Source organism: Pinus tabuliformis, chromosome 9, assembly GCF_031772625.1.
Source record: "Pinus tabuliformis cultivar Carrire ecotype Pingquan chromosome 9, CPIR1, whole genome shotgun sequence".
NCBI classification, from domain to species: domain Eukaryota; kingdom Viridiplantae; phylum Streptophyta; class Pinopsida; order Pinales; family Pinaceae; genus Pinus; species Pinus tabuliformis.
The window spans coordinates 682,325,285-682,353,274 of NC_142307.1; the positions used below are offsets into that span (position 1 = coordinate 682,325,285).

Consider the following 27,990-nt stretch of genomic DNA (forward strand, 5'->3'; position numbering starts at 1 on the left):
CGCAGCAGTGTAATGAGAATATTTGGCTTATCAAAACTCGCATATCCGACAGTGGTAATCTGCAAAGACAGCGAGGGCAGAATAATGGCGGCGCGGCAATGATCTGCGGAAGAGGCCGCCCCAGCACACGGTATGGTGGCCGGTTGGAACGACAATGGCCGGCGATTCAAAGGCGAGAGTAGTATCTTCTGATAATAATGTGTAATGAGCATATTTGGCTTATCAAAGCTCGCATATCTGACACTGGTAATCTGCAAAGACGACGAGGGAAGAATGGTGGCGCCGCGGCAATGATCTGCGGAAGAGGCCGCCCATGCACCCCCTATGGTGGCCGGTTGGAACGAGAATGGGCGGCGATTCAGAGGCTAGAGTAGTATCTTCTGATAATAATGTTTGGGCCTCGTGGCCATCGACTTCCCGTTTGTGAATAATGTTTGTGTTTATTATGACTTCCCGTTTGTGAATATCTGACAAATTTTAAATGTTTGTGTTTATTATGACTTAGTCTAATTTATGTGGGGGAGGAGAACGCGGACTAAGCAATTTTGGCTATCACCTGGCTACTAGACAGCCCTGGGCCTGGCTATTAGATTAACAGTGAATACTATCCTATTAAATATTACATTCTTATTTGGTTGTACATTTGACTTTGAGTTTACGCCTAATGGCGTTTCTTTGTCAAATCCGGTGCTTGAGTCTTCATAACAGCATCGAGGAAATGTTCTGGTTGGTGTATCGTTAGTTTAAAAAATCATCCTTCCACCTTTAATTTTTAACTCTTTAGCGCATTTCCTCTTTAATCCTCGGGAAATAGAGGGCGGATAAGAGCATTTTTCGGTCTATGATAAAAACCCTCTGCACTAAACGGACCGACAAAATTAAACCTGATATAAAACGCTCAAAATCACACCTAGAAGTTTTAAAATGATGTCTTCTTCTTGCTGTGCACTTGTAAGTTGCAGAGTTTTAAAATTATATATATTTATTTATTTCGTGCACATGTAAGTTTCAGACAAGATGCATAGAGCACCAATGAGAGAGATTATTAATAGGGTTTCAGTTTGAAAAGCCCTTCGCACATGTACAACGTTCAAAATCAAACCTAAAAGTTCTAAAATTATATCTCCTTATTGCTGTGCACATGTAAGTTGCAGAGTTTTAAAGCTATATATATTTATTTATTGATGTAAGTTGCAGACAAGATGCATAGAGAACCAATGTGAGTGATTATTAATAGGGTTTCAGTTTAATATTTTATTAGATAATTATTCACGGTTTCATTTATGTTGATAGCCGTCTATCTCAACTTTGGTATGAGGTTTAAGGTTTTAATGATTTATTTGGAAATAAATTATCAGTTAAATTTTTAATTATAAGAATTGTTGTCTGTGTAAATATGGTAGCAAAATTATTCATCTAGTGTGTTTTTTTTCAAAAATATATATTTGAAATGTTAATTATTTTATGTGGTATATGATTAAGTATATTTATTTATACCTATAATATTTATATATTAAATTTTAAAAATGTTTTTTTAATGTAAAATTAAGTTAAATTTTTTCTATGTTTTGCAATGTAATGTAAGAATTAATTGTATTTTCAAAGATTTTATCAAAACTGATTGGTATATTAGGATTGGTATACGGGAGTTCATATGATTTGTTTTTTTGGATTTGGATTTTATTTAGCTTGTGCCAAAAATGAGAAGAAATTTATTTAAAAAGTTTCAAACTGAATTATGTTTTAATAATTTTATTTAAAATTAAAAAAAATTAAAAAATTTAAGAATCATTATATTTTATTTTTACCAAACATTCATTATAATGAATAATTAGTACCATATAGCATAGTTAGGCTAAGCTTTCAAATATGCATATATTTTAATTATTTTATTTGAGAATAAGAGATTTTAATATTTTTTACTTTAATTTTTATGAAAGCATTCCATTAACCATTTTGTTGGGGATTGGGAATTCCAACTAATAATTATTATGTCGTTTAGACTCTTCTTGAAGGCCTAATGATAGCTAGTGAAAAGCCTATCCCTAGCTTATTTTTCATAGAAGACCTTAAATCTTGGTCAAGAAAACATCCCCAAAGATATGATTTTAAAGTGTATCTCATAGAAAACTATGAGAACATTGAATAAATTCAAATCTTATAAGATCAAAGAGTCTAGGACAACATGGTAAAATTAGCTATTTTTTTGTCTAACTCAAGTGAATAATTAGCATAAGGATTATTTAGGATTAATTATAATGAGCAATTGAGACCCATTCCATATTCCAATGAACAATAAACTCTTCATTAAATAAGAATTAGCGAATTGGTGCCAAATGCCACATTGGAGGAGCTTTAGTCATGCAACCATAGTATTTAGAGTTTTGGGAGTTTGAAGGCCTCTAGTTATTAGTATATATGGCAATATCTCTTTCACACAATCTCACCGCAAAGAGCATGTCAAGTTTTGTCTCTCATAGTAACAATGAGGTCATACTTGGGTGGATATCAATCATATGTAATCAATTCAAAGAAAGTTGGGCTCCTTGTACGATTGCATGCCAATTATGAATGAGGGACATTGCTTGCAGGGTTGGACCATCAAATGTAGGATAAAATGCTTAATATTCCCATTGAATTCGACACTCTATACATGGAATGCAACCAAACATTTTTCCTCTCTTCCAATTATTTATTAAAAGTGAGTATGAAATTTATGAAAAGGAGAAGTTTCAGTTTGTCACAATTTTTTATTTAATTATGAAATTTATGTAATTATAAATTTTAAATTTTTATTGGGGGAGAAGAGATGGAGGGGTAATTCATTGCCTCCAAGAACAAGAGGATCACAAATTTCAGTGGGGTCTAGGATCTGCGAAAGAAAAGGAGTTTAAAAACTTAGGATCCTAGGGGATTCAATGTTGGTAACAAGACAAATCTCTAAACCAATGCTAGGAAATTCACGATGTCTCCCCTAAATTGTTTAGGGAATGGAATTGCTATCTTTGAAATTTGAAAAAATTTCTCTACATCACATCCTTAGATCTCTAAACATGAGGTAGATTTCCTAGCCAAGTGGGGTGTCCAATTAGAAAAAGCAATAATTTTGGTTGATGATGTGTGATCTATCGTGCCAATATAGTAATTAACATCAATAAATAAATAAAAATTTGATATTGAATTAATCGACCCCAATGTCAGTTGAATTAAGGAGAATTAACAACAAGATAAAGTTTGAAAAACACAATCCCACATTGGATGATGGGAATGGTTGAATTAAGGAGAATTAACAACAAGGGATAGTTGGAAGCACACAATCCCACAGTGAATGATGCAGAAGGATAGATGGAAGACTGGAAAATCTTACCCATGTTACAATCCATGCACAACAATCATCACATCTAGAGATAATAAGAAGGAGGTGGGTTAGACTTACATTCACATAGATATTCCGTTCTATAGAAAATGTGGGGTTCAGATCTAGTTGAGGAGAGTCAATTTAATGCCACAATGTATTCCCTATGGGTGAGGATCGCTTCTCTAATGTTTGAGGTGTTGGAGAATTTAATGTTATAAATGAAAGGAAATGGATCTTGAGAAGAGAAGAACCCATAAATTTGGAAAGCCAAAGACATTAATCGGCACATTAGCTTACACTTGGTTGGAACCCTTCTCTAGAGAATTGGATTCTACCAATGATGGGGAGAAACTATGCTAGTAGGAATTTCAAGAGCTCGAAGACTGTTGTGAGAAAAAACTTCAAAAACTTGATGGGAATATCTGAATTGCTAAGAAGGAGAATGGAAGTTTTAGAAAGAGGGATGACCTAGCCTAACCGGTTGATTACAAATGGGTATGGATGCATGCAAAGTTGGAACTTTATCTCATTCACATGGAGATAGAGTTGCTACTAAGGATGAAGGAGACTGCCTGGAGCTAAGAGGAAGAAAGAAATTAGGACTCCCTGGGACCCACCGTGTCTTTGAAAGATATGATCAATGCAGGTGTGGCACACAATGAAGGAGGAGCACACAACAAGCAGGAAGAAACTATGGACAAGTGAGACCCTAGCCCTTCAAGGGAGAATTAATAAATAATGTAGTATGCTATGTAAATTTGAAAACTTTTTGGGGAAATTCTGTAAAATTTATGGGCATTTTCATTGTAATATTGTAGAGCAGAAGACCTACGACACTAAGAAAGTTAAGTTGTGGCTCTACTAGAGTTTTGGACCCACTGATGTTACTATTGAATAGTTATAAAATTTTAGATAATTTTTAAAATTATATGATTTAAAAGATTGACTTTTTCATTCATTAAGTCCTTTCATATTTTAAGTCATTTTCAAATTAGAAAACGTTTTATGACATTTTGTCATTAAAGTTATGAGGAAATTTTAATCCTTTAAATATTTTAATTTAAGTGAAATATATATATATATATATATATATATATATATATCTTTTTTTAAGCTTGGTAGGTCCTCTTTTTTCCATTCATTTATAAGCAAATTTACACCACATAGATTGGCTAGGTGGCCTCAAATTTCCCATTGGGAAACCAAGTCTGTTGGCCACCTATCCGTGTTGTATGCCATTTAAAAACAAAAAAGTTTTAGACTTTCTATCCAAGCTATATAAGCCTCTGTTTCATGACCATATTCTAGATTGTAGCTTCCACTTCCCCACCTGAAGTGCCATCCTCTTTCCTCCAATTTCCTGTTAGAGGAGTCTCCATGGGTTTGCTACTCTCCATGTGGAACTTCTTCAATATCTCATTGGATTACTTTCTTTGAGAGACAAATAATTCCCCATCTCCTTACCATACTTCCAAATGAAGAAAGTAGTGCATGAGTCCCCTTTCCTTCATTTCAAATTCTATTACAAGGTCCTCCTTGCAAGATCCGATCAACTTCTCATCACCGGTTAGAATTAAATCATCAACATATAAGACAATAATCAATAATTTACCTTCTACCATAATATGATAAATGTTTGCATCTACTTCACTTTTGGTAAAGCCCAACCTAGTGAGATAGTTGTCGATCCTGCTGTACCAAGCACAGGGTGCTTTCTTGATTCCATACAATGCTTGCTTGATCCGGCACACATGCGAATCTCAGTCAAAGGTCTTAAAACCTCCAGGCTTCTCAATGTACACCTCCTCCTCAATAACTCCATTGAGGAATGTTGTCTTCACATCCATCTGGTGGATCTTCCACCCCATTTGCGCATCCAATGCAGGAGTAGATCTAATGGATGAGTACCTTGCTACAAGAGCAAAGGTCTCCTCATATTAAATTCCCTCAACTTAAAAGAATACTTTAGACACTAATCTGGCCTTATTCTTCTCTATGCTTCCATTTGCTACATGCTTAACCTTGAAGATCCATCTTGAATGCACCACTGATTTATCTGTTTGTCTTAGGGCCACTTCCCAAGTTTTCTTGACTATGGAATCATATTCCTCCACCATAGCATCAATCCATACAAGTTTCTCTACTACTTCCTCGAAAGAGGATGTCTCGGTCGCTATAAGCTCAGTCATCAGATCCATGTAGCTAGTGTATCGATCAGGTGACCTCTGCTTCCTATACTGTGAAGTGGGTGCTCCCACATTCTCTCTAGCATCATGCAATGACGTCTCATATTCCTTGGTTCATTTCCATATTTCTCTGGATGTTTATGCTTGAGTGGATGTCTCCACTCTGTGATTGTCAACTTGTGGCTGCTCCACAACTTCTTGAGGTTCTTCCTTTTGAGAAAAAATATCCTAATAATGTTGAAACTAAAGCTCCCTCTCAAGAGAAAACCTCATTTCCATCTCCTCATCAAACTTCACATCCATTCACATAACTATCATTCTGAGGGATGAAAACTACACACAGTAGTTGTGAGGAGTTTTTGTGTACCCCACAAATATCCCCAATTCTGATGTCAGCTCTAGATCCTTCCTTGACTCTTTATAGACATGGTAGTATACTGGAGATCCAAAAATCTTGATGTATGACACATTTGGCTTCCTTCCTGAGAAATATTCCTCTGGTGTACTCATGCCAAGAATTCGATGACGACTCTTGTTCTACAAATATACTATTGTGTTGCACGCTTCAACTCACAAGTGTAGTGGTAGGCCTTGGTCACACAACATCACCCTTGATACTCCCACAATACTATGGTTCTTCCTCTCAACCACCCCATTATTTTTTGGGTTGTGAGGTGCTACCAATTCCCGTCGAATTCCTTCCTTTGAACATAAATTTTTAAACTCATTGTACATGTACTCACCTCCATTATTGCTCCTGAGAGCCTTCAGCTTCTTGCCAATTTCTTTCTCAAAAAGCACCTTGAACTCAACAAACTTGGAGAATATATGATCTTTCTTCTGCATGAAGAAGATCCAACACTTTCGTGAGAAATCATCCACAAAGATAACATAATACTTGTGATTGGTAGTGGAGGTTGTCGAGAAATATCCACATACATCAGAGTGTATCCTTTTAAGGATTGCATGCGCCTTCCTGTCCTGCTCATGGAAGGTGTCTTTTGTGTACTTCCCCAAGGTAAACCCTTTTCATGTATCATGTTGCTCTAGTACTCCTTTGGGGAGACCTGTGGTAATATATTATTTAATCTTCAAAGTGCCATGGTGAAAATGGCCATGTCTCCTATGCCATAGTTAACTGAAATCTTGACTCTGCACCTTATCTACCTTTGTGCTCAATGCAACACAGTCTTCCACATCTAGCTTATGCACGTTATTCACACAAACCCTAACCAGCTTCACTTTTCCCGTGGCTATGTGTTACACTAAAAAAATGTCACCTTGACTACTTACAGTTAGTATGGCTCAAATCAACAGTCATGCTACCCTCTTAGGCAAGTCTCATGCCTCTGTTATCCATCTCAAACTCAAAGAAGAGAGAAAGTCTTGTAAAAATCATGTTTATCTCTGGGGTCGCAGGTTCTCTCTAGTCTTACCCGCGGGGACGCGGACCTTGTTCACAAAAACTGCGTCCATGGACGCTCTGTATGTAAAGGGACAGGTGCGTCCCTCTGTAAAAGACAAAATGCGCGAGTTTTATCTTGAAAAAGTTACTTGTGGTTACTTCTAGAACATTCTAGAGGTCGGTTTGATGAAATGGATGCGCCTCCAGTTGGTTCATGTATCTCTATTAAGGGGAACTTATCCCATCAATAAGGGAGCTATCCCACCCAAAGAGGGGGATGATCCCATTGATGGTGGACCTGAATAACCTCTTTACAGCACTATAAATAAAGGCATTGAGCCAGAAGGAGGGGAGGTTGGAGCTATACATTTTCTTTGGGTAAATGCTGCAGGATTTAGGTCTTCCATTAGAGCCTTTGTGAGGAGAGATTGTCTTCACTTGATTCTACTTGGGAGAGGGTGAGCTTTGTCAAAGTAGAGGAAAACCCTTGATGGACCCTGGGAGGAACTTGCACAACACCAAGGCCAGGTTGTAAGAGTTTCTTTGTTTCGTTATTAATACAAACTGGTTTATTTTTCTCAATAGCTTGTGTTAATGAGTTATTTCATGTGTTCCTTGGTCTGCATGTTGATATATGTTTTATTATATGAAATGCAAGTGCTTGGTAATTGTTTGATTGTTTGTGGTTGCAGGAATTGACTTGAAGGAGGAGCTCATCCGGATCGTCAAGAACGGACTTCAACAACAGCGTTTTGGAATAAGGTAAGCCTAAACACTTGTAGTTTTCATGTTGTAAAAGGTGTATTTAGAGAAAGATCACTCCATTTTGTCTTGTTTGTCATTAGAATGTCTTAGACTTCTAGGAAGGTCAGTCGTGTCCGCACCCTTGACAGATTCCGTGTGACAAATTGGCGACTCCACTGGGGAATCCATTAATGAGAGAGTCTTTTCCTTTATATGAACTTTGCTTTGAGAAAATCATTTTTATTTTCTGGTTTTTGACTGTGAGAATTAGTATTTGGGTGGCTTAGCTTTAGATTTAGTTAGATTTGGTTTTTCTTCATTTTTCCAGAAGGACGCACCCTCTTAGTACTGCACAGTGCGTCTTTGGACGCGCTGTTGCCGTCTGCACAGAGCGGGGCCGCACCTGTGACAACGGGTTGCCTGCGTCTTCCTGTAAAACTTAAGAAAATTCCATTTTTGCTTCAAATTGCTTTTAGATTTTGTTTTTCCTTAGTGTTTTCTGCCCAGATCCTTTAGTACCCTGTCAAGAATTTTCACCTGAACTAGTTTTGTGAGCTTTGAGTGTTTTAGTGGTTTTCAACGAAGTTTTGACCTAGGGTTTGATTTTTGGAAAGGCTTTGTAGTGACTTTGCTAGTAGAAAGTTGTCCAGCCTTAGATCTCTCTGGTTAGTCAACCTTCTTAGAAGTCTGGCCTGTCGTAAAGTCTCCTTTTGTGAGCAACTTGCCATTTGAGTTGTTTTGGGTCAAATTTCGAATTACTTGTTTATAAAGTATTGATTTCCATTTTAAAAAAAAGAACAAAAAGATTAGAATTTTGTTTTGGCTAGTTTTTGATTCTGCAATAAGCTAGCCCTTGATTTGATTGTAATCAAGTAAAACACCTTAGAAATAATCATTGTTAGTTTTGGCCTCGTTAAGATTGCTTAGAGTAAATTTACCTTTAGTTTGCTTATGAGTGCATTTTCATAGTTTTTAAGAGTTGTTAAGATTGGTTTTTGTCTAAATTAGATTTACTTGCTTTATTAAAAGAAAAATACAAAAACATCTTCTTAAAAAGTCTTGTTTCAAGTAGCTTTTTGTTTTCAAAAGAAGAAAAGAGTTTTTTCGTGCATGTAAAGAGAAGTTATGTTTTTATGCTTGGAAAAGACAAACGAATTGTTTCTTTGATTGTTTTCAATTAAAAGGTTGCTTTTATAAAGATTGCATTCTCTCAACTTTTTAGTTAAAGCAATTCATCGAAAAAGTAAAGTAGTGGATAAATCATTCTAGGTGCATTTTGTAGTGGTTTCGAGTCGAGTCAACACACCACTAGTTTCACTTCCATCACCTTTTGACTTAAGAAACAACCTTAAAAGTAACGCTTAAATTAAAATCAATCTAGTAATCTTTATTTTTCTAGGGCTCTGAAGCACCAACATAGCTTAGGCTAGGGTCTTGGAGTAGGTGAGTACTTAACTCTCCAAGACTACAAAACCAAACAGATAGTCTATCTTGAGTAGAACAAATCCAATTGTTTCAGTTACATTCTGGGAAAGCTCCTCTTAAAGGAGAAGCACGAGCTCGTGTCCGAACCAGTGAGGGGATCATTCCTCCCTCGTTGGGAACGACGCCAGGCAGTACGTATTACAAACGGTAAACCTCGGATTAACCATTGTCGAGGAGCCAGGGGTCACTTATCGGTAAACCTTGGATTGTTGTCAAGGAGCCGGTAAGGGGATTGGAGCTTGCTACTCTGCCCTTGCGTGCTGTCGGAGTTTAGACTGTTCCCCCAGGTGTAATTGTTGTGATTGGTAACCTTAGTGGCCATAATATCTAGGATTCTACCCAAGGTGACGGTGGAGGGAAGGTCCCACTGTACCTGGAGCAGACGTCGGTTATACTCACTTGGATTTTCTGGGGGGTTCGCTTCACTTCGAGACGGTTAAAGTGGAGGAACTTGGTCCAGTCTATTCATTAAGCAGGTTGCCGGGGTAACTGTTCCACCCACTATTTCTGTACTGAATCCTGCGAGGTTGGGCCTAATCACCAACTAGCGTTTTTGGTCCGGAAGACTACTGTTTGTGTGTGGTTTGACGCTCTAGATTATTTAGGCGTGTGCTTCAAATTTGATTGGTTCTTTAGAAGACTTTAGGTGGTTTGATTTGAAATTTTTTACTTTGTTTTCGTGTGTTGTAGTTAAAATCTTTAATTGTGGCGGAATTACCGAGAAGGTCCCGTCGAATTGCGGGCCAGTCTCCTGAAGTTGTGTCTGTGGCCGAATTGTTGAGAAGATCCCGTAGACTTAGGGGATCCCCTCCTCGAGACGACCCAGGTAATTTAGAAGGGTTAAAGGTCCTTGTAACTCCTCCTAGTGGCAGTAGAGTAGGATCACCTGAAGAAGGAGAATCTTCCTTGGTAGTCCATCCAGATTACCAAAGTTTAGAAACAGGTTACAATCCCGAAGCTGTTACAGTTTCCGAGCTTGCTGGTAGTTTTTCATCTGCCAGTGAAACAGGCGAAGAACCTGAAATTTCAGAACCTGTTACTCCAACTCCTAGTGTTCCTGATTCACCAAGAATAGAAAGAATTATCACCGAAAATCTTCCTGTTGGATTAATTGCTATAGAAGAACTTGTTCCAGAGGAAGAAATAGGCGTTTCTGATTCTGAAGATCTAATTACCCTTGATCTAAGGGAGCGTGAATCCATCTTTTACAGTCCTCCTAGAAGTGAATCTTGGTACCTTGCATTAACCAATTTTTTAGACAACTCAGTAGGTTTTTCTACACCTCGTACTCCGGTTCCACCTAGAGGAATTCATTCTCCTGTAAATATGTCTGGTCAGTCATCTGTGTTTTCACAAAGTCCTGAATCATTTTTACATGGCGGTCCTTCTGTTCCTACTGGGTATCAATCACTTTCTGGTACCTTTGCGGGAGCATCTCCTCAACCTGTTGATCATGGGTTATTAGTTGGAAACAGTGGTAATGTACCATTGAGTATAGGTGACGTTTATATGATGTCAGGTTCAACTCCCATTAACCAACCTCAAGGTGGCCAATTACCGCCTGGGGGGCAACCTTCGTTAATGCCTGGGGGGCAACCTCAAGGTACTTCATTCGTGACTGGGGGGCAACCTCAAGGGTATCAACCCCAAGGGTATCAACCCCAGCCTCAATATGTACCCCAAAGTCAACCTCAGTATCAGTATCAACCTCAAGGATGGCAACCTCAAGGATGGCAACCCCAAGGGTATCAACCCCAAGGGTATCAACCTCAAGGATACCAACCTCAAGGTCAAGGTCAACCCCAGTATTCGTATTTACCTCAAGGTTATCAACCTACGGGTCAATACCCTGGTCAAGGTTATCAACCACCTCAAGGGCAATCATATGGGACTGCACCTTACAGTTATCAACCCTATCCTCAATACGGCTATGGATCTCAGTATCCTCAACCTGTTACGAGTCAATACCCTGGAATGTTAACATGGGATCCGTCACAGGGTCAACAGATGTCGCAACCAAGTATACAGTCGGTACCTCAAGCAGGACAACCTGCAGTTCCTGGTCCACCCCAGCAACCGCAACCTGTCCAGTCAAGTGTTCAGACCCCTGTAACTTCTGTAGTTACTCAGCCGCCAATTGCACCAGGTACTCCACCTCACACGGCTGCAGCAACTACCGCTTCATCTACCATGCTTACTTCTGGAGTATCGGCAGCTCCGGTTTCTACTGTCCCTGTAACCACTCCTCAGACATCTGTACCGTTGTCTGGACCCACGGTTCAAACCACAGTCCAGATGCCTGTAGGCCAACCTGGTACAAGTACGGTTGTTACTACTCAACCTCAATTTGTTCAACCTCCGTACCAGGGACAGTATCAACCTGGGCAAGCTGCCCAACAACCGGTTTACCAGTATCAACCGTATCCTGGGTACACTTATCAACCACCTCAACAACCCCAGTACGGTCCGGTTAATCCTGGTTTTCCAGGAGGATATAATATCCCCAATGCGAATCCTGTTCCTAGTTATCCTGGATATCCTCCTCCTGGGGCTGGTATTGTGACTCAGAGTTTCAGAGATCCTAACCGGCAGTTACCATTTATTGCAACTTTAGATTTACCCGACTTGACGCGCCTAACGAACGATCCAATTCAATATCTTCCGTTCTGGCCGCCAATGCCAAATAAGTTGCCCAGCGATATACCCAAGTTCGAAGGTAAGTCTGGAGAGGATCCGTCTAATCACGTGATGACTTACCACCTCTGGTGTGCATCAAATTCCATCTCAGATGATTCCATCCGCTTACGTCTTTTCCAGCGTACACTCATTGGTCTCGCAGCCAAGTGGTACATTGAGTTACCACGGGCCTCTTTTTACAACTTTAGCCAGTTAGCTACCTCGTTCTTAACTCATTTTCAGTTACCAGTCAGATACGATAATGGTACAGAGTTATTAACTTCGCTAAAACAATCGACATCCACGTACATTTCTGATCACATCCATGAGTGGAGACGTCGAAGAAGATTAGTGAAAGTTTTTATCCCGGACCAAATCTTAGCTGAATGGTTTGTCAAATCATTATTACCAAGAATTACTGAAGATGTAGCTAAGGCCGGAGTAGTTACTGAGGAGCAAGTCATTGCTCAGGCACAATACCTTGACTTAGTTTACACTCAGTCGGGTACGTTACATGAGAAAATTCCGGATCTTCCAAAGTCAAACCAAATCGCTGCTGCTCCTTCGGGATCTCATGCCGCTGATGGTATGATCGGTATCGTGACTACGAAGAGTAAGAAGAAGTCTTCCAAGGCCTCCAATACTCCAATTATCACTTTGCCTGATTCTCCGACAGGAGAGTCTTCTCCTCCTGAACTTACCGCCGACATTCACGCTGTAGAGTCATCTACGGCCAAATCCAAAAACGGTGGAAAGAAGAAAGGAAAGAAGAAGGCTAAAGCAGACAAGGCTCCAAAGGAGAAAACGGAAAAGTCGGAAACCAATGACGAAAAACGTAAACCTCGCTATCCTTGTCTTATTTGTGAAGAAGATCATTTTACGAGAGACTGCCCTCATCGGGCCGAGGTAGTGAAAATAGTCAAAGGTTCTCCGACTCCTGCTGTGTTAAAGAATCCATTTCCAGAGCAGGAAAATAAGATGATAGGTTCTTCTTCGAATGCCAGTGAAGAACCCATTTTGATGATGTCTCATGTCAGGATTGCGACTCGATCGCAAGATTATGGTAGTAAGGCTCCTGTTGATGGTAAGGAAGCAGAATCTTCTCACTCTAACCCATCAACCTCAGCTCCTGGTTCCGATCCACTACAGATCGAAAAACCTAACCCAGACTTAGTGATTAAGCCGCCCGCCAAGGGTGTACTTCGAAGGTCTGCTTTCAATCCACATGCGAGAGCAGCCCAGAATTACAACATTGTTGAAGACTTAGCTGTTTCACCTTCAGCAATGTCGGCACTCGAAGTGCTGCAATCATGTCCAGCGCAACGAAAATTGCTTTTGTCGGCTATTGGAGCTGTCGATGTTCAGGACCCGAACCTAATGATCTTTGATCTAGAAAGTAGTACACCACGTCTCCCCCATCAAATGGCTTTCCAAATTCCAGTGATAGTCAAAAACAGGCCTATTCATCGGACTGTGATTGATGAGGGAGCTTCTACGTGTATTATGTCGATTCAATGTTGGAGATCGCTTGGTTCTCCTTCGTTGAACCAATCCCCCACCATCCTTAAGGCCTTTGATGGCCGTGGGTTCCGTCCGTTTGGTATTCTACAAGAATTGCCTATAGGGGTCGAAGGTAAAACCGTTAGTCTGGATGTGGAAGTGGTTGATGCCCCTCTAGACTACAACCTTCTTTTGGGTCGAAGTTGGTCATATGCTATGACAGCGGTCGTTTCATCGGTCTTCAGAGTCATTAAGTTTCCACATAACGGTAAGATCGTGACTATTGATCAGCTGACATACTTTTCATCCGACCCAACCTCTTTAGAAACTATCCAGCATGTTGGTAAAACGACAATCCCTTATAGGGACATTGGTGTAGGTTTAGTTAAGGATTCCGGTTTACTGGGAACTTTTCCTCTCCCTCCACTCAATGCAGACCCTTCGTTCGCAACAATTCATATGATCACGTCAGAAAACATTATTTATGATGATCCTTGGTATGTTCCCTCTGACTCTGAGCTAGACTCACTCGGTGATGTTATGCCGTTGAGTCCGTATGAGATTGCTTATGAAGCTCTTATGTCTTTTACCGACTTTCATTCAACCGACCAAATGAATGTGGTCAGTGAAGAGTCACTTTTCACCTCACCCTTAGAACGGATAACGTTTCCCGAAGAAGTGTCATCTGACGAACAACTTCGCGAAATCCTAAGTGTAGATGATCTACCATGGGAAGATCTCCATCACAGATCTTCGTTTTTACCTAAGGATGATGCATTTGAAAATGATTTTTCATCTATCTTTACCGCTGAATATGTCAAAGACGCTCAGGATCCAACGAAACATTCTGATTCAGAGCTGAATTTAGGGAATATTTCTCGTACTATTCCCATTGATATTTCAGTGAAGCCCGGAATCGAGGAGAACATTCATATAGGTGCCGCATGTACTGAAAAGAAATCCAAACTTACAAGGCCCTATTCCAAGAATTCCGCGACGTGTTTGCCTGGTCTTACGAGGAAATGCCGGAATTGATCCTGCCATTGTTGTTCATGAAATCAAAACCTACCCGGATGCTAAACCCATTCGGCAACGGTTGCGTCAGATTCACCCTCGAAAAGCGGCTGCAATCAAAGCAGAAGTCGAAAAGCTGTTGAAAGCAGGTTTCATTTATCCGATCCCGTTAACGGATTGGGTATCGAATATTGTTCCCGTCAATAAAAAACAAGGAACAATAAGAATCTGTATCGATTATAGGGATATCAATCGAGCTTGTCCAAAAGACAACTATCCTACGCCTTATATCGATCAAATCATTGATGATTGTGCCGGAAGTGAGATGTTTTCCTTCATGGATGGTTTCTCAGGCTATAATCAAATCAATATTCTACCTGCCGATCAACCAAAAACGGCATTCATTTGTCCATGGGGGACATTTGCTTATTGCAAATTACCTTTTGGACTTAAGAATGCCGGGGCCACTTTTCAACGGGCATGTCTTATGCATTTCATGACATCAAGCACATTGTGCAACCCTATCTCGATGATTTGCCTGCTCATTCTTTACAACGAGCTGATCACCTTGTCCACCTACGAGCAATCTTTATGAGGTGTAGGCATTATCGAATTCGGTTGAATCCCCACAAGTGTGTTTTCTGTATAGAAACAGGTCGATTGCTGGGATTTGTTGTTTCAAAAACCGGCATTCGCGTCGATCCCTCGAAAGTCGAGGCTATCATCAAATTGCCTCCTCCTTCGAGTTTGCGCCAACTCCAAAGTTTGCAAGGGAAAGCGAACTTTTTACGCCGATTCATCCCAAACTACGCCGAGGTCACTAAAGGTTTTACACGGTTGTTGAAACAGAACGCACAATTCTTTTGGGACGAGATTGCCCAACAATCTTTTGATGCACTGAAACACGCGTTGACCCATGCACCGTTATTGCATCCTCCCAACTACAACCAGGACTACTTCTTATACCTCGCAGCTTCGCATTCCACCATTGGAATGGTGTTAGTTCAAGAAGATGAATTCAAAGCAGAGCATGTGATATATTATCTTAGTAGAACCTTAAATCCCACTGAGTTAAAATATTCGCATGTGGAGAAATTGGCCCTGGCAGCCGTTCAAGCTGTCCAGCGTTTTCGTCACTACATTCTTCTCCGCAAGACTACAGTTATTTCGGATTGCAACCCTATGATTTATATTTTGACAAAACAACTGCTAGGGGGCAAGTACTCTAAATGGATTGTTATCCTGCAAGAGTTCGACTTGGAGTTCGAGAAGTCCAAGTCTAAGAAATCTTTAGTTTTTGCGGAATTGATGTGTGATTTCCCGAGTGCTGACACAGAGACTGTGGCAGAGGAGTCCATTGCGGACGAATCTTTGTTTCTTATTAGCACTTTAGATCCGTGGTATGGGGATATAATCATCTATCTCCAAACCCAAACCTTTCGGCCTGAAGCTTCCAAGGAAGACCGTCGAAAAATTCGGTTTCGATCCCAGCAATACAGAATTATTGGAGATACACTTTATCGCCGGGGGGCAGACTTAGTTTTTCGACGTTGTTTAACTCACGAAGAGGCTGAGAGAGTTTTGAATGATTGTCACTCTGGAGCATGTGGCGGTCATATGTCTGGGTATGCCACAGCTCAGAAGGTGTTGCGCGCTGGCTATTTCTGGCCGTCTATGTTTAAAGATTGTATCCTTGCTGTCAGAACATGCCACAACTGTCAAGTGTTTGATCGAAAGATGCGCGCTCCACCTGCTCCTCTCCACCCTATAATTGCCGCTGGTCCATTCGCCAAATGGGGCATTGACTTTATTACTTGTAACCCTCACTCGGCCGGGGGGCATGCGTATATCATCCTCGCGGTTGATTATTTTACAAAATGGGCCGAGGCGATGCCTACATTCGACGCAAGCGGCAAGACAGCTGCAGTTTTCGTATTCAATCATATCATAACTAGGTTTGGTGTCCCACAAGCAATCATTACTGACCATGGGAGCCATTTTCGAAATGTCATGATGACTGAGCTTACAAGCCAGCTTGGTTTGCGCCACGATAGCTCTACTCCTTATTATCCGCAAGCCAACGGTTTGGTTGAGTCAATCAACAAAGTTCTAGTCATCATGATTCGACGGATCATTGGTATCCATCGAACGAATTGGCATAACATGTTATTTTCGGCGCTATGGGCATATCGAACTTCAGTGAAAAATTCAACAGGTTTCACCCCTTTTCAGCTAGTTTATGGCTTAGAAGCTGTGTTACCTATTGAATGCGAAATCCCATCACTTCAAATGGCTGTCGAATTACTTCCAGCTACTTCCGAAGAGGAGAAACGGTTATTATACTTGGCTAAATTAGATGAGACTCGACGTGACGCTACTTTAGCTATCGAGACTCACGCGAAACGAATGAAAGCTCAGTACGATAAAAATGTAACCCCTCGAAGTTTTTCGGAAGGAGACCTAGTACTATTATATGATCAAGCTAACGATAAGCTAGGTGCCGGAAAATTCGTTCCCATGTGGCATGGGCCCTACATTGTAAAGCGAAAGCTAGCAAAAGGGGCTTATGAGTTAGTTGATTTTGATGGGGACTCTTTGGGTAAACCCAGAAATGGACTTTACCTAAAGAGGTATTATGCTTAAAATGATGGGTATGGAGAAATTTTTAGATAGGTTAGATTTTCTTTCTAGCTAGCAAGTGTGTTAGTTTAGTCAGTGTGCTTAGCTTAGCAAGTGTGGTTTTTCGTCATTATTTTGGCTCATCTTGGTTTTACTCTTGATATTGTAGATGTCGACGCCTCTCCAAACATACATTGGATTTGCTGATGGTGCTTGTCGTAGTACACGGAATATCTCTTCCGCAGCTTGGGTTATCTATTCGCCCTCTGACGAGTTAGTTTCTATGCATGGGGTAAGCCTCGGTCAAACAACGAATAACATTGCAGAATACAGTGCAGTGGTTGAATTATTATCCGAATCTATTTCATTTGGAATTCGACGTTTGATAGTGAGGTTAGATTCTGAACTTGTTGTATTACAGCTTAATAGAGTTTATGCCATTAGAAATCCTGTGTTATTAAGGTTGTTTTTGAGAGTGCGTCTCTTGGAACGTGAATTTGATTACATTGAATATCAACATATTCCAAGGTCTTTGAATACATTAGCAGATGCAATTGCTTCTCGAATGTTGGACAGACATTTACGATAATCATGCAAGTAAATTTAAAAACATTTCATCACATATGTTAAACAAGATAAGCCGGTAATAGTGATATATATAGATAGAAGTGTGTCAAAAAATATATACATCGTCTTCGATCATAGGTTTAAAACACCTTATGATCGGCAAAATGATAGTACAAAAAATCAAAATGTCACATGTGACTACAAAAGTGACTAGTCAATCACTGGTGGTGCTCTCTGTACGACACCACTGCGCGGGCTACCTTACGCAAAAATCTCCTAAACGGTCCAGGGACCGCGACTACGAAGCGCTGAAGCCTCATAGGAATATCATCCATAGTAGTCTCAGGTATATCTGCCGTGAGACGCTCTAGATCATGCTCCAAATCAGCTAGTACTTCTGCTGTCGCATCCTGTGGGGCCGGTACCGGTGCAGCTGGATGTAGTCTATCATAAGGCCGGAGGTTGGCTGGACGCTGTGGACCAACATCTGCATTTTGAAAGATTTACTATTAGTTTTGAGACGATATATATAAAAAATACAAAAAAATACATAACTAGAAAACTTGTGAAAATAAAAAGTACCTCTGTCGTCCCATTGTTCTCCCTGTGGAAGAACCATGTCCGGATCACCTCTGAAATCCATTCCGGCATACGGAAAGTCCTGTATCACAAAAAGCTGGCCCTCTAACCAGTCAAAATAACTATCTGAGAATCGAACTACTGTCGCGCCCTCGTCAGGATGCCGGGCCATCACCGCAACCCATCGTATCAGCTTTGGCTGCTGAGGACCCAAGATATCAACAGTGAGTTGCTGAGGGATCAGCATTGGAATTCTCTCCAAGGCAAAGCTCACGACTATAGGCCCATATCCAAAAGTCTTTAGTCGTCCGTTCTTTGCCTTGGTCAGTTGGCTCTTCATATGAGCCGACACAGCTTCACACCAGTTGAAAATGGTGCCTTGGTAACAGTCAATTGCCATCCGCATTTGGGATCCGGAAGCAATGTGTAAAGCGGCCGCGCCGCAAATTCTGGTAACCGTGAACGCTATGACTTTGAGTTCCGGCAGAGTGATGTGTTTTATCTCTATGCCTTTTGAATGGTGAGCCCCAGGTGTGCACCAATCTCGCGGAGACTATCAAGGGATTGGCCACCCGGCCTAGTCCCCGCAAGGTTGAGTTGCTCACCTCTGTTTGGCAAGCCAGTGAGAAAGTATACATCCGAGGGCTCTATCTCGAGCTGGTGCCCTCCTATGTAAAAGCATTGTTCTTGTACGTTCCATCGCTCAACCAGCCATTCCAAGAATCTTACCTGGCCCCTCATGCCCGGTATGGTCCAATATTTGTATAATCCACATGCTCTTAGGGCATCCAGAGAAGGTTGATGATTTATTGCAGCTTCATCTTCCTCTACGTGCTCTCTTTCTCTCCAGTCTAACATGATTAATGCCTGCATATCAAAAATAGCATTAGAAATTAATTTGGGAATTTTTGGTGGTTTTTTGAGAGAGTTGGGGTTTTGAAATGCGCGTTTCTCGGAGGACGCACCCCGGCTTTGTAGCACAGGGCGCCCGGACGCAGCTGGCCTGAAGGCGGGCTGCGTCTTCCGACCGTTTTCCCGTATGAGAAAAAGTCGGGGGACGCAGGTCACCCGAAGGGCACCTGCGTCCGCCGAGAGGCGCATTCCAAAACCAAAACCCCCCCAAAAAATGAAACTAAAACCTAAAAATTGATTCTAAACGGATAGAAATGCAGAGTAGGATGTGTAAAATACCTGGATGAGACGGCGTTCGATTCCAACGGTCAGATTTTCCGCAGCAACCACGGGAAGTTTCTTGTCAAAAGCTCCTTTTTCAACCTCAACAGTGAAACGGTAAAAATGACATGGTAAAAGGTCTTTTTATAGGTTTTTTGGATGAATTAGTTCATTTTTTACCATGAAAAGATGTTTTTGAATGTATTTTTGCCTATTTTAAACAGGTATGAGTAATGTGTCGCTTTTGTGCAGGACAAAGGGATTTCGAGGGAAATTGTAATTTTTCACAAACAAAATTTCAGAGTCATCTTTTAAGCCCTTTTCTGACTCCTAAAACATGAAAAGATCGCCGAGTGTTTCTTTTTCACTCGTTAAAACGGAATTAAAAGACGGTCCCCTTTTAGCTCTTTTCTGACCGCAAAATCAGGAAAAGATTGCCGGGTTTTTGTCGTTTCGAACTCGATAAGGAAATAAAACGACGTGTCCTTGATCGCTTTTTACTTTTCAGGTTAACGACACTATTATGAAAGTACTCCTTGGTCGCAAGATCAAGCGGTTCCCCCAGGTATTATTTTATACTTTTTCGGGCTTGAGGGACACAAATATACGAAAAAGTTCAACGTGGAGTCTCCTTTAGTTTTTTCAGACTCTCTAAAAATGAAAAACGCCGAGTTTCTCCTATACTGGGCTCGTTAAATTTTTACAGTAGAGGACCTGTTCAATTACAAACAGGAACGAACCACTCCTTCCTAGGGTTCGAATTTAAACTAGGTTGGACTCGTCCGAAGGATGAGCTTATAATCAAGCATATGTTATCCTCCTCAAGCTTGTTAAAAATAAAGAGGTACTTGCCAGAAATGGTGGGGGAAAAAAGAGAAGAATGAACCTATTTGTCACCTTTTGTCTCAGAAGAAACTTTATTACCGCTCTTGAACACGACACTTTTCATTCACCTGGGTTGGGAAATCTTTTACCTCACAGTTGACCAAATCACTTTGAAAGTCTTTAACCGGGTTTCGGGGATTAACTTTGAGTTATTCGTCACCAAGCCATCTGTTGTGTCGTTATGTGTTCAAGAGGTCTGCAAGCAAAAACTTTCATCTGCAAAATACTTGTCATCCATTTGACCATCCCTGAGTCAGTCCTTACAGCAACATTTCTTCAACTTGAACAATGATTTCGTGTTGCGGGCTTGCCTGCAACGGGTCGCTTTCTATCGACATCGACACATTATCTAGAAAGATGACTTAGGAATCGACAGTACCTTGAAGTCTGCATGCATCAATGGCAGGTTTCTCGCCTTTGACGTCAGTTTACATCATTGACTTTCGATCAGAGGATTCCGTGAAGTGTTCGACATCAAAACATCTATTCACATTTCACGGGTTGTGCTTGGTACTTTGAGGACCATTGACATTACTGGTGGTTTCTCTCACGCTTGTTAACAGTTTACATCATTGACTGGTAATCAAGTGGTTTCTACCATGTTCGACATCGAATCATTTAATCACATGGCTAGAATCGTACCAATTCGGGAAGTAGAAGTGAAGACCCTGGATCTAGTTTCTACCATCCAGGCTGCGAGGAGTTTTGTATTCATTATCTATGTAGACTAATCATAAACAGATGGCTGCGTCCATACTGTGTCTACAAAAGTCTATAAAAATGATGTACTGCAAGATCATTCCTGTATCAGAATAGTTAGTCCATTAGTTAAAGTTTTGAATCTGAGTATGGGAATGCCTACCTCAGTGATGATATAATCTTATCCATGTATTTTGTGTTGAAAATTGCAGGTTCCAACCAGGCCATCCACAAGGCAATCCTTGAAATGATAAAGCGCTTCACCCTTCCTAGAATTACAAAACCCTATTCTATTCCAGGCTTCGCACTTTAGGGGGCAATCTGTTACACTAAAAAATGTCACCTTGACTACTTACAGTTAGTATGGCTCAAATCAACAGTCATGCTACCCTCTTAGGCAAGTCTCATGCCTCTGTTATCCATCTCAAACTCAAAGAAGAGAGAAAGTCTTGTAAAAATCATGTTTATCTCTGGGGTCGCAGGTTCTCTCTAGCCTTACCTGCGGGGACGCTGACCTTGTTCACAAAAACTGCGTCCATGGACGCTCTGTATGTTAAGGGACAGGTGCGTCCCTCTGTAAAAGGCAAAATGCGCGAGTTTTATCTTGAAAAAGTTACTTGTGGTTACTTCTAGAACATTCTAGAGGTCGGTTTGATGAAATGGATGCGCCTCCAGTTGGTTCATGTATCTCTATTAAGGGGAACTTATCCCATCAATAAGGGAGCTATCCCACCCAAAGAGGGGGATGATCCCATTGATGGTGGACCTGAATAACCTCTTTACAGCACTATAAATAAAGGCATTGAGCCAGAAGGAGGGGAGGTTGGAGCTATACATTTTCTTTGGGTAAATGCTGCAGGATTTAGGTCTTCCATTAGAGCCTTTGTGAGGAGAGATTGTCTTCACTTGATTCTACTTGGGAGAGGGTGAGCTTTGTCAAAGTAGAGGAAAACCCTTGATGGACCCTGGGAGGAACTTGCACAACACCAAGGCCAGGTTGTAAGAGTTTCTTTGTTTCGTTATTAATACAAACTGGTTTATTTTTCTCAATAGCTTATGTTAATGAGTTATTTCATGTGTTCCTTGGTCTGCATGTTGGATATATGTTTTATTATATGAAATGCAAGTGCTTGGTAATTGTTTGATTGTTTGTGGTTGCAGGAATTGACTTGAAGGAGGAGCTCATCCGGATCGTCAAGAACGGACTTCAACAACAGCGTTTTGGAATAAGGTAAGCCTAAACACTTGTAGTTTTCATGTTATAAAAGGTGTATTTAGAGAAAGATCACTCCTTTTTGTCTTGTTTGTCATTAGAATGTCTTAGACTTCTAGGAAGGTCAGTCGTGTCCGCACCCTTGACAGATTCCGTGTGACACTATGTGTCTCAGAAATTCTTTCCCTTTGTTAAATATCACATCCTAACCACGGTCTTCCAATACTGCAATGAAGATTATATTCTTCTTTAGACCCGGGACAAACATCACACCCTTGATCTTGCGAGGGGAGCCTGACTCCCTCTGAAAGGTTACTGTACCAATCCCAGTCATGTGCCTTCCATCATCTCCCATCTCGATGTGTATCTCGAGATATTTCTCCTCCGAGTGAGTGAGGAATTCTTTGTTCCTCATCATGTGGACCAATACCCCACTATCTAGGTACCACACACTCCCCATCACTATGTGATGAGAGTGAATTCAAGCTCAAACTGTGAATCCAAAGCTTCACCTACAGCTCCTGCTAAGGTATTCTTTCTTGCCTCCTTATGTGGACACTTTGTGGCATAGTTCCCAAGTTCATGAAAATGAAGGCACTTGATTTTGGACAAGTCTTTCTTCTTTCCCCCTTGAATCGAATCTCCTTTGGATTGGGATTTCATCCCTTTCCCCTTCTTTTCCTTTCCATCCAAGGCACAATTTTCTCTGTCCTCACACTTGGACGAAGTTCCGTCTCTAGCTTTCTACCTTATTTACTCCTGTACCAAATCATACCATAAGCATTACCAATTTGGTAGTTTCTGCCTCCCATTCATCGAATCTTGGTAGTTGTGCCAACTATTGGGAAGGCCTAGGAGGTCTAGGCTTACGAGATCATCTTATACAACAGCAAACCCAACACTACCAAGTTCATCACGACATTGTTTGAACCTGCTCAGGTACCGCTGGATGGTTTTGTTCTTTTGCTTCTTGATAATTCAAAGCTTGTCCTTGAGTGCCAGCTTCCTATGGTCACTACTATTTTGGAAAAAATATGTCAATGTTTTCCACATTGCATATAGAGTCTCTTTCCCATGGTGATTTGAGAGAATATGGTTTGTTCTCCCTCCAATATGATTGTCCTCACCTTGGCTACACACTTCTTCCATTCTACTAGATTATGAGTATCAACTGCTATGAGTTTCTGGATATTAGTATCAACAAATTCCTTCAACCCATTATCTTCCAACATTGTCTCCGTGCGGTCCTTCCAAGCAACATAATTCGAGCTTCCCTCAAGGGAATACTTGAGTCTTAGTCCATAGAAATCCATCCTGCTAGCTTTGAAAAATTTATCCTGCAAATTTGATCCTCCTGCAATAACAACTTTGAAATCTCTTCTCTACTATGAATCCTGCCTTATAACATGTAGAAATTTTGTGTAGATCTGAAACTGCACATGTAATTTACTAAAACACAAGACTCAAATCTACTATACTCATATGCAGAAGTTAATTCACGATCGAGAACAAAAATCATAAACATGCACGAAGATGTATCACACATACACAAAGATTTGTCTATGGGAAAGCAATTGCTTAAAAACCCTTCCTATTTGTATTGCATTAATCAAAGAATAGAGATTAAATACATATGTTGCTCAAGCTTGAGCACAACCTGGAAGTGTATATTCTATCCCCTTGCCTGACTCGTTCCCCCTACCCGACTCATTGAATTTGGCCAACACTTAGTAAATTTTCAAGCCCTCTAAGTACTTGTTTCATTGCATTGTTACTTGAGGAATTAGGTCCCTATTAATTAGGAAATTCCTCAATTGGAATTAAGCAATCCTTCTAGGCTCATCCTCTGACTGCATGCACCACCTATACAACTTGGAACAGTCTACAACTGATGGTACACTTCCCTTGAACATCTATCTCAATTGGGTATGTCAAGTTCTCTGCGTGCATCGATTATTTTAGGTTGACTAATTAGTTAACTGAATTATCACTTAGTGTGACTGAAGTCACATTGCAGAACTTAACCTTCCACTAATTCCTCTAATTGTTAGAACTAGCTTAACTGACAATAACTCAATTTAATTGAAATAGAAATTCGAATTCTCTCTAGTTTGACCATGACAATGTCAAACTGAGATTTTCTTGTTGCATTTTCAACACAATATTATGGTAATATAAAAGAATAATTTAGAAAATATTACTCCTCATATAGGTATGATGTGACTATTTCGACTTTCTAAACCTTGTCAATAAAATCACTTGGTGTTATTTCTTGGAGCTGTTGAAATCCATTATTTTAATTTTTTTGAAATTTACCTTAAGTCCATAACATTACAAAAATATATAGTTTCCTTTGAATACCCATAATTAAAACATCAATATAATGTAATTCACAAATAAAAGAATGAAAATATAAACCCCAAAGTTAAAGTATTCATTAGTAGCACCCAAAGTACCTAACATGATCTTTTCTATCTTGTTAGTATAAAGTCCAAAATGTGTAGAAGTGAGTGAGAAACCTTGCTTAACTACTATGATACTCTAAATTCCCTTACACACCCCAACACTCATACACACCCTACCTATAATAAGCTCGCAAAGCATCATTACATGTAATTCGATAAAGATTAAAAAACCCAAGGTCTTAATCTTGTGAATTATAAAATATCAAGGAACTATTTTACATGCCCTAGTAAAGCCCACAAGACAACAATATACTTTTTTCTTGTTTTCCTTATCCTCTTCTATAATACAAGTCAAAATGAAGATATGATCACTAGTTTGGGGATTTCTCCTAAAACCTAAATATCCTTTCGCCCTCAATCTATTACTCTTCACCCATTTGCAAATGTATATGTCTAAAGTTTCGACAATGATCTTACTCATGATGTGACCAAACATGATGGTATGATAATTTCAAATTAAAGATTCACATGGAACATAATATTAAGGTGGGAATTTTCGAAAGAACCAAATTCATATTTTTAGTCCTCAACATTTTAAACTAATTGCTCACTTTGTTCTCAAATATTATAAACTAGAGAATGATATGAGATTTTCTAAGATAGTGACAACCCATAAGACAAAATGTAAATAAATAAATTGACAAAATAAATTCTAAGTCTTTGAAACCACATTTAAAAACATCAACATTAAACTTCTCTGAATTATGACTCCCTTTAGATTGAAACTAAAAAATAAGACAAAGAGACAAATAACTAGAAAAGAATAATATTGATTGTAAGAAAAAATTAAATTCAAATACAGTAAATAAACTAAAATCATAAACCAACCAAATAAAAAAAAAAAAATCACATAATTATTTAAGAAAAAACTAAACATCAAGAAGATACTGCCTCTTTGCCTTCTTATGCATGCATGTTTTCCTATATTTTTAAAAGTTTTTTAATTTAAAAGAGCTATTTATTTTATTATGTTATAAATGTTTTATTATTCGTATAAATATATATTTTATGAATACTTTCAAATTTTATTTTATATCAAACATCGTAGCACAATGTACAGCCATGAGAGTGTCTCAGAGGTATGAATGCAGTGCGGAAAAGAATACCATGCCAAAAATCAAATGGCGAAATGGCGTCAGTGAAGTAAATGGTATACTTCATTAGGTTACGGATATCAGAATTCAAAGTTTGGGCACCGCTCATCGAACCGAGATGAAACGGTTTATTTACTTTTATTTTTAAATCGCTTGGTAAAAAATTTATTGAAAAATATCTATTTACTCTTTATTTTCAAAATTATCAATAAAGAAATATCAAAATTTAAAATCACATATATCATATATATAATTTACACATTTAAAAGAAAAACATTTTATGGAAAAGATATTTGAAAAACGTTTGTTAAAATAATCTCAGGGTGCGAATACAATCTTGCAGTTTGGAAGCTTTATGCGAAGGTTATCAGTGACCAAGCTTGGATCACAACACCATAGGTCGAGATGCTTCAGATTTTTAAGTTCTCCCAGTTGAGAAGGCAGCGATTTTAACTTTTCACAGTGGGAAAGATGCATAACCTGAAGATGTGAAAGATTCCCAATATCTTCGCATATCTCCTCAGTCTCCCTCACATCCAACCTGAGCCACTCAAGTTGTGTCAATTGCCACAGTGATGTTGGCCATGATTTCACTAATATGCCATAAAGGTCCAACACCCTCAAAGAGGGGAAGTTGAGGAAAAATGCTTTCGGAATTTTTTTCAATTCGTGGTTTTGGTCCAAGAATAAAGAAACCAATTTCGGGTATTTTAACTCCTTTGCCGACAAAGACGTCAAATTATTTCCGGAAACTGATATTCTTTTGCAATTATGAGGGTCCTTGATGTCGGGGAAATGTTGAAGACTTTGACCTGCCCTCAATACACAATTCTCCTCACTCTCTCCAGTATAGATTGCCATGTCGCGGACAACGTCATGGAGAGTCATGCAATCATCTCCCACCTGCAATAAGCAACGATTTTCAAGTAACCTTAGATAGCTGTGCCCCGTCTTCAATACATAGGCATACTCCGCATCTTCATTGGTCTTCACCACACCTTCTGCGATCCACATCCTCACCAAGAAGTCCACCGGAATGCGATGATCTTCCTGGAACATTGCACAGTAAATAAAGCAGCTTTTCAAATGAGGATGGGGCAAACTATCGTAACTCCATCTCATCCGCTGATATAAATCTCGATCAATTCTAGGGTGAGTAAGTGGAAAATTCAAATCCACTTTCTGCATCTGCTTCAAAGCAAGCTCCCACTCCTCTACAGCTGTGTTGCCAATCATTGCTGCGGCAATTACCTTTATCGCCAACGGTAACCCTTTGCACTCCTCGGCCACTTGTCGCGCCGTATGCTCTAAATGCTCAGGAATAGAGCCATCTTCGAAAGCTACTTTCCAAAACAACTCCCAAGCCTCCTCTCTTCGCAGGGGTTGTATTTGCATGGACTCTTTTGCCTTCATTTCTCGAATCAGATCTCTATTTCGAGTTGTGAATACAACTTTGCTGCCTTTGTTTTCGCCAAATTCCACGCCCAATTCTTTCAGATCGACTGCGCTCCACATGTCGTCTAAAACCAAAAGGAATTTCCTGGTCTTCAGATACGCGGACAACTTCATCTTCCGCATATCAGCCGAACAGTTTGCTACATCTAAATGTATAGTAGAGGCAATATCATTTTGCATCTGCAGAATCGAAAACTGAGCAACTGTAACCCATATTACATGATGAAAATCGTTACTAACCTTGAAGATGTTGTACACTTTTTGTAGCAGTGTTGTTTTCCCAACACCACCCATACCGTAAATTCCGATTATGTGAACATGGGGAGCTTCTAAAACCCATGTCTGTATCTTTTTCTCGGCAGTTTCTATGTCCTCCCCGACGAATCCGGTGTCGGGTTCATCCTGAAGTAGTGCGCCTGCCTGTTGTGGTGCCCTGGACGCAATCTGTTGAGCATTGACAAAAATGGAGAAGTCGTTTCTAAGCCGATCACAGAGCACAGGAATAGCTTTGTTCCACTCTTGGATTTGCTTAAAGACATTTGGCTTGCAAAGGAGGTAGTCAATACACAGCAGTAGCCTCGGGCGTTGTGAGCGATGGATCAGCTCTCTGGCCTCTGCGACTTTGCGTTGCATCGTTAGCAAGCAATTCTTTATAGGAACCGGTGCCTCCCTCTGCTGATCTTGAAACTGAGAATTGATGTAAACCAAGAGGTCCTTCATATGATTCAACTGCTCTTCAAGAAGCTCTCGGTTGTCTTCCAAGTTAATTACATCGTCTATCTGTTGGATGAGTCGCTGGATGAGTGGAACAAGAATAGCGCTGCTAATGGTGCTTGCGGTTCCGGTTGCAACATCCACGAGTGCTTGCGCCAT

At 40.0% G+C, this 27,990-nt stretch overlaps 1 protein-coding gene across 1 annotated transcript; it reads right to left on the minus strand.

Annotated features, from left to right (window-relative positions):
* Positions 1-222: 222 nt before the first annotated feature.
* On the minus strand, positions 223-27,990 carry LOC149150502 (putative disease resistance protein At1g61300). Its single transcript, XM_089442828.1, has 2 exons — positions 26,475-27,990; positions 223-467 (listed from the first exon to the last, which is right to left on the minus strand). Exons 1-2 carry the CDS (start codon positions 27,988-27,990, stop codon positions 223-225), a joined length of 1,761 nt encoding a protein of 586 aa, XP_089298954.1.